Here is a 14,148-nt window from a genome sequence, read left to right as displayed (position 1 = left end):
CACAGTTTCATAGTCCTCAGCATCTATTCTAGTATAGCAGCCTTCATTAAAGATTTAGCCTGTACACCACAATTCTTTTGTTTTCGCCGTTTTAAAGACACTGTACAAGAAAAATAGTTTGAAAGCTTTGTTAGCTTAGCTTCATATTGAATTTACAGCTGCAGTTACCCTTTCTTAAAGCACCACAGGAAGACTTGACATACAAAGCTTAATTTCTTCCATGTAAATTCTGGTTTTGTCCAGTTCAGGCGTGACCACAAAATAAATAAGCGACAGATTGTGCGACATCAGCCACCCACTATATGAAACATCATTAGACCAAAATTTCACTCCTCATAACTGTACATTAAATATTACATATATTCTAATTGACTGCAACTGTGTGCCATCGACAGCACATTAACATTCAACATAGAAAGACAAATTGCTTGTTGTTGAAATCTTATTGCATTATGTCTGGTTAGCACATAGTCTAAGTCTCTTCACAGTGATGGGCCTCTGCATGAGTCCTGCTTTGCAAATGACCATCTGGAGTGTCTTCTCTCAGACACTATAAGTATCACTTAATCACAGTTCAAGGATTGTCAACCCTGATTAAGGAAATCGACTCATAAATACATGCAAAATGCACCAGCGCTTCTCATTTTAGCTGTCTTGCATAGTTTGCATGACTTTCTAAACAGCACAACAAAACAAGACTTAATGAACAAAATTGCATAAATGAAACAGGATGATTAAAATCAAAGCAAAATATTTCCATTAACATTTTTGTCTTCTAAGAATTCAGTAATTATTTTTACAATATAAGAGAATCTCTTCATGTGAAAGTTAAAGATCTCTGCTGAGTCGCACTTTCTTCTTTTGTATATACTGGAGGAGGGCCTTGGCTCTTTGCTCTACGTGCCGGATGATAGATTTGAGTCCGGACGCTTTTCCTCTGCTCACCCAGAATTCCCGATCCACAGACAGGGAACGAAGGAGCATCCTCTCCAGACATCCTGATTGCAGCACTGAAACGGCCCGCTCTGGAAACCTGCCAATCAACAAATACACTGTTACACTAACTGTTTTGTATGTTGATCAGTCTTATTTCCTTGAGAACAGAATCCTTATTCTGAAATTTGTATTTGTAAACATAACTTGTCTGCTTCTAATTCAGTTGGCACTTGTATCCAAATGGACTTGGGTCAGCAAGTCTGTTATTCAAAGGCACAGTGTTAAGAAGTCACAGTTCAAACTTTTAATAGTTAAAAGTCCACATTTTTTACCACTGGGCCAGTATAAGATAGTATAAATATTGTAAGTCTAGATAAATATTCACAAATATTAATACTTACTCATCAATACCTTCAAGCAGTCTGAAGTTGAGGTTGTCCTGTGGTTGATGAGGTCTTCCTGCATTGTCAATAAAAACCAGTCTGGATGGTTCTGTCTTCTGAACCTATAAATAGAGGGATTAGATTCATGCTTATTTCTATTATGTATTTGGAAACATTTAGACATTTAATTGGTTAGTTCCACCAATAATAAGAATTTTCAGAAGCTCAAACATGCTGATGTTATACGGGAGAACAAACCTCTTGGTTCTTTTGGTCAAGCAAGCACATTTGAGCTTCCTCTTACCATATGTGATGAGTCTTAATCAACATTTATGTGATTAAAATCCTAAATTAAATCTGTCCATCATATAAATTTACAATGTCTTTATGAACTTTTTAAAGGATCACCAAAGTTTTGGTTCCTTGTTCAATGGAGGGACAATAATATCTCATGTTTCATTAAAAATTTATTTTTGTGTTTTGAAGATGAACAAAAGCCTTATGGAGTTGGAACAAAATGAGGATATGAGAGAACTTTCATTTCTGGGTGAACTAACCCTTTAACCGCATCAACTCTGGGGACCCACCGGTGGGTCCAATATTGCATATGCCTAATTCTCAAAAAATCAAAATAACAGCTGAAGTGGTTAAGTCACACCTCAAAAATATTAGAATTGCATTTAATAACATAAATACAATGTATTTTTTTTTTCAGTTCGTATGCATGTTTAATGTTAGGGTTAACAAAAGAAACAGTTTGTATGAATTATACTAGCTGCAGTGGGCTCTGTAAGGTTTTCTAAGCAACAGGGAGATATTTCTGAAATTGTGGAATTTTTTTTTTGTGAGCAAGCAATATTAAAACAGATGACTTTTGCAGAATGGGTCCAAAAACCTAAACTACATCTACACTGGAGCTCCATTTCACCAGCTCTCTTAACACTATCAGATATTGACTATAGAACCAATCTAAAGGCTCCCATGGAAACTGATTGGCTTGACTTATTTTAGCTGCCCTCACATTATTTAGTTGGGTTTCTAACTCACAGTTTGAGAGTGATCTCAAACCTCACGTAGATCTTGAGAGCTGTTGGAAAGTTATTGCTTTTGATACTGGGAAGCCGGATTAAAGGGGAAAAAAATCTCTACACTCTCCTGGTAGAAAATGAATACTTTCCAGCTATGTGACCTTGTCATTATCAGTAAGTACAACTTGAGGAAAAAGGCAATTGCTTAAAGTTACACTGATGCCATAGTGTCATTATTTATGCATGTTTACTCTCTTCAAAGTCAAATGGTGTACTGATCATTTTAAGGATACTTTATAATTTAACTGACGCTAATACCTAACTAAATAGAAACATCTACATAATAGAGCAAAGAACACTGCAAGGTCAGATTTAAACATTTTAAACAGATAAAAATAAGGGTTCATCCCATATCATATTTATCATTATGGGTCTTACAAGTTTCATCTGCTCAATATTTTGTTATTCATTGTATTCCACTGTATTGCTGTAATGGATTTTCAAGCAGTTATGTAAAAATACAAAAAAATTACAATTGCGCTGGATCTTGTGCCCTTGATGTTTTTTTTTATTTATATTTATTACCATTTTAGTTATATAAAATATGGGACCCTTTACTCTACAACTGGGAGGTAACTAGGGACTATAAGGGTGGGACTTGAATGAGGATGTTGTTTATTGACATTTTTTTATTGGAAGATCTGAGAAATATCACCAATATTTCCTTTACCAAGATGTGCACCAAATTTAAGTCCTTTGGGTTTCCACATTTGACATGCAGAAGGTTTTCTACACAGAGTTCTGATGGGTCTGGTCTGAAACCACAGCAAGACCGGTCTAATCTGTCATTCACCTGGAGAAAACAACAAATTAATCACATGTTTAAAAAAAACAAAACAAATTCATATGTCAATAGACATTCACAAATAGGCTTTCAAAAATTTTCAAACCACTTACGATTTAAACCTGGGTAAAGTCATGCTTCACACGTTTTTTGAACAGGGGTTAGTTTGAACAGCTTGTATTTGTTCATGCTACATGATTTCAGTTCAGGTCTAGTCAACGTTTTTTTCTTTTTCTTTTTTTTATGGCAGGTCTTCTACTTTGGTTTCAGTTATGTTTCTTCTGTTTCATGTCATGTGACATCCTATTCCTGCTTGTTGCTCATGTCATGTTTTCATTGGTTCATGGTCTTGCTGTCTCATTATTAATTCTGTTCTCTCATTGGTTCATGTTCATTTTGTTTAGCAATTCAGTTTCGTCATTGGTTGTTTACATCATGTGATTACCATAAAGTCTTGTTTTTAAGCCCTCGTGGTTGTTACTTTGTCATGTATTTAAGTATATTAAGATGTCGCATGTCATTATTTTCTAGTCAAGCCCATAGTCATTGAAAATAAACTGCAACTGGTTCTCCATGCCATCATCCTTGCATGTTTCATACCAGCAAAATTACAGTGTTAAATATTTGCATCTCATACAAAATATCTAGTTATTTTTATCAATCTCATGAATATGTAAATAAGAATATGAATGCAGTTTACAGTGTAAAATATTGCACAGCTTGAGTACTCAGGGTTACTTACTTACCTTACTGTTTTCAAACAAATTTGTAATTTATAAAGGCAATAAGTGACTAAACTTTCAAAGCAGAGAGAGTCCAGCGAAAATACTGTGGTTGATTTTTTTCTCGTAACATTTAACTGCATTACTCCTCTAACAAGAACATTTAACACATTTGGTTCCAATGTGTCCTGGGACTGTTGGTAAGAAGAAAAAGACTGTTGGTGAGAAGTTAAGGTGAGATGTGACCCTGTGGTACGGTAAGTGTTTTAACAGCTCATTCCTAGTTAGAACACCTTCCCTACCTCTCAAACCCCACAGGCCATACTGACACACCATTGCTATATTTCACACTGTAAAGTGAACCGCGTCTGATTTTAGAACAACAGAGATCCACTGTAAATGGATATGATGGGTAATAAAGGCCATCAACATTTTGTCATTATTTACTTTTTAAATTCTATGGTGCTTGTCTTATTTGTGTTAAACCTGACATGATGCAAGGGCAAAAGAGATTTGAGAACTGGCATAAAGAGGAAGATTCAATATCAATAACAGCTTATGTTTCAGTCTGTTCATCACACAAAACTAAATTCAGAACACTCACATTTTCAACCACATACTCTATGGTAACACTTAGATTTCTCAATATCACATATTTAAATAAATAAATAATTTATTTATTTATTTTGGACCTTTAAAGTGTAAATGACCATTAGTTTTTGTATGGAAAAGAGCTCCTTAAACATTCTGCTAAACATCTGTTGTGTTTCATGGGATATATAAATGCGTTAAAAATAGCTACAAAATGTTTATGTCACTTGTCTGCATGCTGATTTAATACTAAAAATACTAATATTTTTAACATCAGTTCAGTGTCTGTGACAGCTGCTGTCAGTTGGCAGTGACACACATTGTGTTCTTGCCACACATCGCACTCAAATCTGTGCTCTCTTTCCTCAAACAGCCAGCACTGTGATAACCTTAGGGCTCGCTTACGTAATGCTCTAGCCCAGTAGTGAACCATGGTGAATGCCACAGAGCATTTCTGTTGAAGACATTTCCATGTCACAGCCCCTGAATATTCTGATTAATCTGACCTTTTGTTCAGAAACTAATGAAATCATCTTTGCCACTGGTTTGAGTTATGTTGGGTTTATGCAGTGCCTTTATACATACTGGTATACAGTCATTTTTAGCATTTTATTAAACAAAAATATAGTAATTACAAATTATATTTTTAATATTCAGTAAAATAACTTGAGTAAAATAAATAAATAAATAAATAAATAAAATAGCATGTTTTTCAGAATTTTCTTTAATGACAGCAGCACTTGACCTGCCGTTAACACAATTTGTGTAAAACTTTTAAAATGTGATAGTGTCACAATCTCCTACTGGAGTGCCTACTGTATGTGCTCCTCTAAAGGGCACTCTATAATTTACCTGTACTATTGTTTCACGATCTCCCATAACACCCCATGCTAGGAACTAATTGCGTGCACAGCTGTTTCCACTTAGAAGGACTGGTCAAGTTTAGGACTATTAAGTTTCACACATTCTGACTCACATGGTGAATTATTGTTTAGCTGTTGCAGACTGTGCCAAGAGTTTTTTTTTTTTTTTTCATTTGCCATTGCCTTGTTTCATGGTTTTGTACTTTGAACTGTTGATTTGGATTTCGACCATGGACTGTTCATTTGGATTTTTGTTTGCTGGGTTTTGACCTTGCCTGTTTTGACCACGTATGCTGTGTAATAAAGCTTGCATTTGGTTCTATAAAGTGAGTCCCATTACAAAAAGAAGCAAGGAAATTTACAGTTAAACCCCATAGAGAGATAAATATGGTCAGTGAAACTCAAATATGATCAGTGCAGACCAGGAGTCAAATTTGATGTTCAACCCATTGACAGTTTACGAAGATAGAGTTCACCACACTACCAAGGGCAAAAGAAAATTAAGTGCAGACTTAACCTAAATTAAAACAGAGAAACACTAGTACTAATAGTCATATGGATGATCAGTTGATGTCATTTACAAGTTCTGATAGGTTAACAGTATAGATAATTCAGATTTAAATTAGGATTTTCAGTGTGCTGTCAAGACCATACTGTTTGGTGTGTTCTCTTTTAATGAGTTCTGTCACAAATTGAAATAAGCTAAAACACAACGAAATCGTTGCAGCACAACAAAATTAGCACAAAGGAAATGCACAAAACAGCAGCACTGTACAGAAGATTCCACCTCCTCCCAGTGACCAGGTGATGATGCTATCCCTGGACAGCGTGAGGAGATCCCTCAGCAGGATCAACGGACGCAAAACTCCAGGTCCTGACAACATTCCTGGGCATGTACTGAGAGACAGTGCAGTGGAACTCACTGATGTCTTCACAGACATTTTCAGCATCTCACTAAGACTGTTGTCCCCACATGCTTCAAAACTACCACCATCATTCCAGTCCTGAAGAAGCCGTCTCCATCCTGCTTCAATGATTACCAGTTGCAATTACTCCTATTCTCATGAAGTGCGTTGAACAGCTAGTCATGCAACATATCAAGTCTGGGCTCCCCCCTCCCTAGACCCCTTCCAGTTTGCATATCGGTCTAACCACTTGACCGATGACCCTATTGCACTCAAACACATCTAGACAAAAAAAGTCTCATATGTCAGAATGATGTAGATAGACTTCAGTTCAGTATTCAACACTATCATACCTCAACAGATCATTCACAAACTGGTACAGCTGGGGCTCAACACTTCGCTGTGCAACTGGCTGTTGGACTTTCTGACTAGATGACCTCAGGCTGTACGGTCGGCAGCAACACATCTAGCACCATCACACTAAATGAACACTGGGAACTTCCAAGTATGTGTGCTGAGCCCCCTCCTTTTCACTCTGCTGACTCAACTGCACACCATCACACAACTCCAGCCTGTTCTTTAAGTTGTGCAGATGACACAACTGTAGTGGGTCCCATTAGCAACAGAGATGAGTCAAACTACAGGACGAGGTCAGCCACATGGCCGTGTGATGCAGTGACAACAATCTCTCTCTCAATGTGGAGAAGATGAAGGAGAGTGCACACTCAACATGTTCCTTTGACCATCAATGGTGCGACTGTGGAAAGAGTGAGTAGCACCAAGTTCCTGAGTATGCACATCACAGAGGACCTCTTCTGGACTGACAACACTGCAGCACTGGCCAAGAAAGTACAGCAGCATCTCTACTTTCTCCACAAACTGAGAAGAGCCAGAGCCCCCGCCCCCATCATGTGCACCTTATACAGAGGCACCATCGAGAGCATCCTGACTAGATGCATTACTGTGTCATATGACACCTGCAACGTGTCCTACCGCAAGTCACTTCAATGCATAGTAAGAGGAGCTGAGAAGATCGGTGGTGTTTCTCTTCCCTCCCTCCAGGACATTTATGGGACCTGTCTCACCCGCAAAACCCTCTGCATTGCAGGAGATCCCACTCACCCACCACACAGCTTCTTCACTCTGCTGCCATCAGGTACTGTGGAGTCTCCAGGCCAGGACCAGCAGACTGAAGGATAGCTTAATTCATCAGGGTGTCAGGAAGCTGAACTCCCTCCCAACCCTGATCCCCCCTCCCCACTTTTGCCCCAGGTGCACCAATGAACTCTGAACCCTCTCCCCTCTTTACCTCCCCCCCAACTCCCACATCCCCAGGTCCTTCCACTTCCAACCCACAATTCCCCCCACCCCACAAACAAACTGTGACCTGCACCAGACACTTTCTGTAGCAATGGTCCGCTCACTACCTCATTCAACTACTTCTTCAGTCAGTTTAAATAAAAAATTGCTCTCTGAGTTTTTTGTCACTTTAATCAGACTGAATAAGCTCTTTTGCACTACAATCACTTTATCTGCACTGTTTGTTTACTTCACTGGTTTGCACTTTGCATCTGCCATGTGGCTTGAGCTGCTTTTTTTAACTTTATTTAACTTTATTTTTTTATTGTAATTTTATTTTATTTTTTTACATGCCCATATTTCACCACTATATAGGATGTATTAAAACTAAGGACTATACCAGAGGTAACAGTCTAATGCAATACAAATTTAGGGCATTTTAGTACCTTTCTTTTTTTTTTTTTTTTACCATTAACCATGTCATTTATATGGTGATGCGAATTTAAAGTGTCATTTAAAAATCCTAATGCAGTAAAAGTTCTTTAAAATAAATAATGTTTTTGGACCATTAACTATAGTACAAATTTTTGCTTTAAAGCATAATTTACGTTACAGTGAGAAACAGCATTATGGAATTAATTCAACAGTAATAATATGTGCAAGTTCAAGAGTCCATAAAATCATTGGTATGGTATTGATATAGCTAATTGTTTAATATTAAGTTTTCGCTAGTCCATTACAAGTATATAAAGCTTGCATGTACGGTATAGAAGGCAGCAGCAATTTGCAGTGTGTAAGCAGCATATTTTAGATGTTGTTTACACTAATTGACAAAAGAAAGTATTTTAGAGATGCACCATTTAAAACAAGTAAAAATAGCAATAAATTCTATTTACACTATGTGTTTTCTATGCAATATGTGTAAATTGCCATTGGATATAATTGTCATTAGATATAATAATAGGCTATAGTCTATGTAGTGGCAGATGTTTGCACCTCAGTTTTGTTGTACATTAACAGGATGCAATAGTAATGTACAGTGTATATAATTACAGGTGCATCTTAATAAATTTTAATGTCATGGAAAAGTTCATTTCAGTAATTCAACTCAAATTGTGAAATTTTTATATTAAATAAATTCTGACTGAAGAAATCTGACTGAATAAATTCTGACAGACTGAAGCAGTTTAAGTCTTTGGTTCTTTTAATTGTGATGATTTAGGCTCACATTTAACAAAAACCCACCAATAATCTCAACAAAATAAATAATTTTCCTTCCACTCAACTTTATGTTATTATGCTTGGATACAGCACTCTATGAACAGTGGTTAATTTAAATCCAACTATGATTCCTATGCCTAAAAAAGTAATGGACTATTAAGAAGTTCTAGAAGTTACTAGTTACTATTTTGGTCATGTGAATAAGCTACGTTGACCAACAGAAAGCTGAACTATCGCTAAACTAGACAATGGACAAAATATACTTTTTTTGCCCATAACATCTTGTTAATATGATGATAATATAAAGGTACAGACACATTAGTGAAACTTTAGTGAGATTTCACTGGCAAAGTAGGTCCACATCTGTTGTCAATAGTGTATGAAGCATCACTTACTCGGGTCACTTCCAAACCAAGTGGTTTTATACAGGTAAATGCACATTTGCATTTTAAAAATGAATCCAATGTGAAATGTATTGGTTTGGACATCAGCAACAAAAAAAGGGCTTTTTCCCCTCACACCAAATGCTGTTTAACATATTTAACTTGCTGTCTTATAACTATGCTTGATTATATGGTTAGTTGCATTGATTTATCTGCATTATCTTATTTCCTGCCATCTGTGGTCCTATCTGGCCAGACATGTGGCCCACCAGTTGAGGACCACTGATCTACATTTCAGAGCGCCACACAGAAGGACTTGTGTTTCCTATGGTGACAGTGAGTGTGTCCTTCACACTGTTCGGTGCTTAAGGGTGTGAGGTTTCACATCAGTTCCATCAGAGATGCTAAATGAATAGAGAGGAACAAGTGTTCAAGGGTCCCAGTCAGCGATTTCACCAGATCAGTACAAAGGTATTAGCTGTTGGCCATGTTACAGATATTGACTTTTCAAAGATCTAATGTATTATTCATGGTCCATTCATCCTCCCACTTTTCCACAGTGCACAGATTTTACACGCATTGATTATTTTCAGAAATTCATGAAGCACATTCATGAGCACTTGCAATTACATATTCTTGGGCACGCAACATTAGTCTACAATATGTCTGCCATCTAATTATTATTATTATTTTTTTTTTACACATGATTTGGTCTAGTTTTTAATAAAGAAGGAAGATGGTTGAAGTCTTGCAGTGCTGTAAATTATATGTAAAATGGTCCTCTTAAAAATTTATAAATATTCTGTGTTAAAGAGGTGCTCATCACGCAAAATTAGTTAAACAAATGCCAAGGATAGCTCCCAAGCAGTAAAAGCTATTTAAATAAATAGTTTACTCAGAAATTCTAATTTGCTAAACCTTGGTGAGCTGGCATGTAGCTTTAGAAACATGTATCTTTTCACTTCACAAGACATTAACTGATAGGAGTTTTGTGGATTATTGTAATGCTTTTATCAGCTGTTCGGACTCTCATTCTGACGGCACCCATTCACTGCACTGGTGCGGAAGTGATGTAATGCTATTTTTATTTTTATTTAAAATCTCTTCTGATAAAAAAAACAATGTGCATTACATTTAAATTTTTTGGTGAACTGTTTCTTTAAAATCTTCAGCCAACTATTATAACTAGGAGTTACAATACATCTCAAGAGCAGCATTTAATGCAACTGCCAAGATTTAATTTCAGTGTGTTATTTGATTTGTAAAGATTATACTAAAATCATAAAATTACAAAGGAAGTTTCACCCTGTCAATTTCAACCTGTTTATTAGAAAGGATTCATGCAATTACCTATGTTCAAAACGTTACCTATTTTCACAATTTTAATTATCACCATGACAACTGTGATTCTTGAAAAAAAAAACAGTGCAGCTATGGGGAGCAAAAAGTAAAGAGGAAGAAAAGAAGAAAGTGCAAAATATATCTTCTAAACTTGCTAATGAGGCGATACTGACTCACAATTCTAATGTGCTCCTCAGAATTAGAGATATAATCATTCACAGTGAATGAAACTCTCAGTGGGCACTCTTGTTACTGTGCTACTTTGCCCACATCATATTTAACCTGTCTAAGAGTGTTTGTCTAAGAAATTAGTATTAAATTATATACATACTAGTGCTGTCAAGTGTTAACGCTGGCAATTAAAAGACAACACTGGCCTCAAAATTCTGTAGCCTATTTATTATGTGTCTTTCCAATTCAAAGTAGATTTTGAATGCAGCTTCCAAAAGACAAAAATAACCGATTAATATTTTATATATTTTATACAATCACACCGGCATGAATATAACATTCAGTGCATCATATCATCAGCAGTTAAATTCAATCTGCATTCACTGGCTGACGCTGAACCAGATACAGACGTGTTTTTACAGCACTGTGCATAATAACAATCAAACACAATGCTGTTGAGCTTATAAATGCAATGACTAATCAGAGGTGTTCAGATGAGTCATTGCTAAAATACCGTGTTTTCTTCAATCACTTGCTGATTGAATACATCTTTCTGGCAAATTCTCATCCTCAAAAATAATGAGTGGATGACGCCCCTGACTGCCCCATGCCCATCATGATAAGAGAATTCACAAGAGTGCAGAATTCAGTCAGCGAGCACGCGCACTAAAAACGACAACAACAACAACAAAAACGCAAAGGTTAAATATGTACGAAGCTATCACACAGCTATAGCTAGATAGGCTAATATATAATGTAGTGCTACTATGTTGCTTCTTGTTATTACACATATAGAGAACAACAATAATTTTTCTATCTTACAACTATCTTACATTTTCTATCTTTAACTATCTTACATAATCAGACAGTAAAATGTGATATTGTAACATAATGTGTTAAAAAACAAAAACAAAACATATAAACAAAAACAAGTGTAACATACTCGCTTTATTATTATTTTTTTTTTTATTGTTTCAGAGGGATGTTTTGTATTGTTTATTTATTTGTATGAATTGTAATAATCTAAATATATATATACATTTATATAAAATAGCTAAATTTTTGTAAAATTCATTTCATTTAGAGGTGGCAGATGGGGTGGTTCGCCCAGTGCACCATATACAAGCTAGAACCGCCACTGGCCTCATCACACCCGAATCAACTCATGAGCTGAGGTGGGTAAGAATAGGTAAATGGATGTGTTTCAGATCCGCATCATGTTCAGCAGCAGCTCTTAAAGTAATAGCAGCCAAAAAAACAACAACAAAAACAACAACAACAAAAACCCTAATAACCCAGCTGCTGTGATGTCAAACAATACAATGGAAAAAGAGGAAATCAATAATTTTTTTATAGCTTTAAGGATTCATCTTTATTTAATTTAAAATGTAGTGTTTGATAACATTATTCAATTTCTGTATATTTCCTACTTGCTGAAGGCCACATTTATTATAATGAGGTTTTGTGAAGATTGTTTTAAGTTCACATAATTTAAGTTATTTTAAGTTAGTTATTTTAAGTAGTCTAATAAATGTTCAAATTGATAGCTCTCAATTATACTGTAATGTTGAATGGCTAATAAATGGTTAAATATTAGGAAAAACAATTTTATAGATACATCAGTTGCATTAGTATCAATGATACATACTGGCCGTCATTCATAAAGAAAAATATTCCAAAAAACATTAACAAACAAACAAACAAACAAACAAAAAACCTTCAATGGGATTAATCACGATTAAACACAATTTATTTCAGAAAACAATGTGTGATTAATTAGTAATTTTTCTTTTGTATTTTTTAATCGATTGACTGCTCTAATAAATACACACATTTGAACTACTGAGCTTGACAAAGACTTATTCAGCATTTAATATTTAGCATTTAATATTATTTTCAATAAAGGCTAAATCTCTGTAAATATTTAACCCTTTTATAAAATTACCAGTTTTCTGCCAAATCTGTGATTGGTTTAGAACTTACAAAACCCTAGAATCACAGAAAAATAAATAAATAAATAAAACAAAGATAATTAAAGTAAGCTAAATCACAGTTTCATTATTTACATGTCCAATGCAAACAATTAATTATATGCAGTTTTTCTTTAATATAAATCAGCCTGTAATTCAAGCTGGGTATTAACTAGTTATCAATTTACAATCACTGTTTTAAACAAGTAGGTAAACTAGGTCATGTGATTGCATTTAAAAAATATATATATATTAGAAGCGCTATCATGAGAAAGAAGTTGAATTATATAATAATTCATTAAAAATCTTAATCTTCAACAGAGATGTGAACTACGGTGGCTCTCCCCTGAGAAGTGAATCAGACAGACTTTCTTGATGTTTCATGTGTGACTGTTTGCTGCAGATGTCACACTTTTGGTGCGCATTGTCCAGACTTAAACCATGTTGGATTTCTCTAGTTTGTCAAATCTAAAACCAACTACAAAGGTTAGAGTTTGTTTACTTTATCTTTGCGCAACTGGGTAATATCCTTTTAGTTATATTAGTAGTTAGTCGTAACGGCACACAAAGACACATCTATAACACTTTCTCCTGGGAATGAACTGTTTTCTGCCAAATCTGTGATGGGTTGATGGCAGCTTACAAAATACCCCCCCCCCCCCCCCCCCCCCCCAAAAAAATAGATTGATAACATGCTTGTTTTTAATAGGTAGTGAGGAGAAAATTAAGCTTAATCAACCCTGCCTGTGATTCAAGTTGGGTATTAACTGCCTGGTTATCAATTACAATCATTGTTTTAAGCAATTAAGTAGTTGACTAGGTCATGAACACACCAGTGATTGTATTAATTGTTTTAATTAAAAAGACTTTCTAGATGTCACACAATTATCTTGGCTCAATCAATGTTTTGAGTTTAATGCAGGACATAAAGTTGGTCTAACCAATGACAGATGGGGCAAAAGTTTGAATCCCAAAATGTTAAAACAACTCACTTCACCTTTAAGAGAGTAAAACCTTTTTTATTTTTTTACAGGAAAATGCCAATACTAAAATGGAAAACATTAATTATTTTAATTTAAATACCATGCTTGGCAGGTAGGCAATTTTTTACTTGGCAACACCTAAATTTTGTGACTCATACAAGGGTTTCTAACAATAGTGGTCAAATACATCATTTAAATGCATATAAACTAGTGTCATATAACCTAGTAACCTTTCAAATGTAAGTTAGAATCATTTCTATTTTATGGTCTAGATCAGGGGTGTGAAACTCAATTACTGGAGGGCTGGATCCCAGCAGAGATTAGAATCAACACTAATTAAACATACCTGATCCAACTAATCAAGTCCTTCAAGCTTATTTGAAAACTACATGGTTTGTGTGTTGGAGCAGGGTTGGAACAAAACTCTGCAGGGATCTGGCACTCCAGGAATTGAGTTTGACACCCCTGGTCTAGATATTCCAGTCTTTTTATGTTATAAGATCTAGTT

General features: G+C 35.4%; 1 protein-coding gene across 3 annotated transcripts in view; it reads right to left on the bottom strand.

Annotated features, from left to right (window-relative positions):
* Positions 1-200: 200 nt before the first annotated feature.
* The window catches only part of LOC132102775 (Golgi-associated kinase 1A-like), a 39,823-nt gene continuing 25,875 nt past the window's right edge, over positions 201-14,148 (bottom strand). Inside the window, exons 3-6 of one of the 3 annotated variants that reach the window (XM_059507409.1) lie at positions 3,078-3,200; positions 1,338-1,441; positions 1,141-1,196; positions 899-1,033 (exon numbers count right to left, since the gene is read on the bottom strand). In XM_059507409.1, coding sequence (XP_059363392.1) covers positions 1,151-1,196; positions 1,338-1,441; positions 3,078-3,200 — 273 coding nt within the window. In that variant the 3' untranslated portion in view covers positions 899-1,033; positions 1,141-1,150. Of the gene's footprint in view, positions 1,034-1,140; positions 1,197-1,337; positions 1,442-3,077; positions 3,201-14,148 lie in introns of all 3 variants that reach the window. The other 2 variants (XM_059507410.1, XM_059507408.1) reach the window with 2 other exon arrangements.

This window comes from Carassius carassius, chromosome 24 (assembly GCF_963082965.1).
Source record: "Carassius carassius chromosome 24, fCarCar2.1, whole genome shotgun sequence".
In the NCBI taxonomy this organism is placed as follows: Eukaryota; Metazoa; Chordata; class Actinopteri; order Cypriniformes; family Cyprinidae; genus Carassius; species Carassius carassius.
Note: the sequence above shows the minus strand (reverse complement) of the source record. Positions and strands in the feature narration are given on the sequence as shown.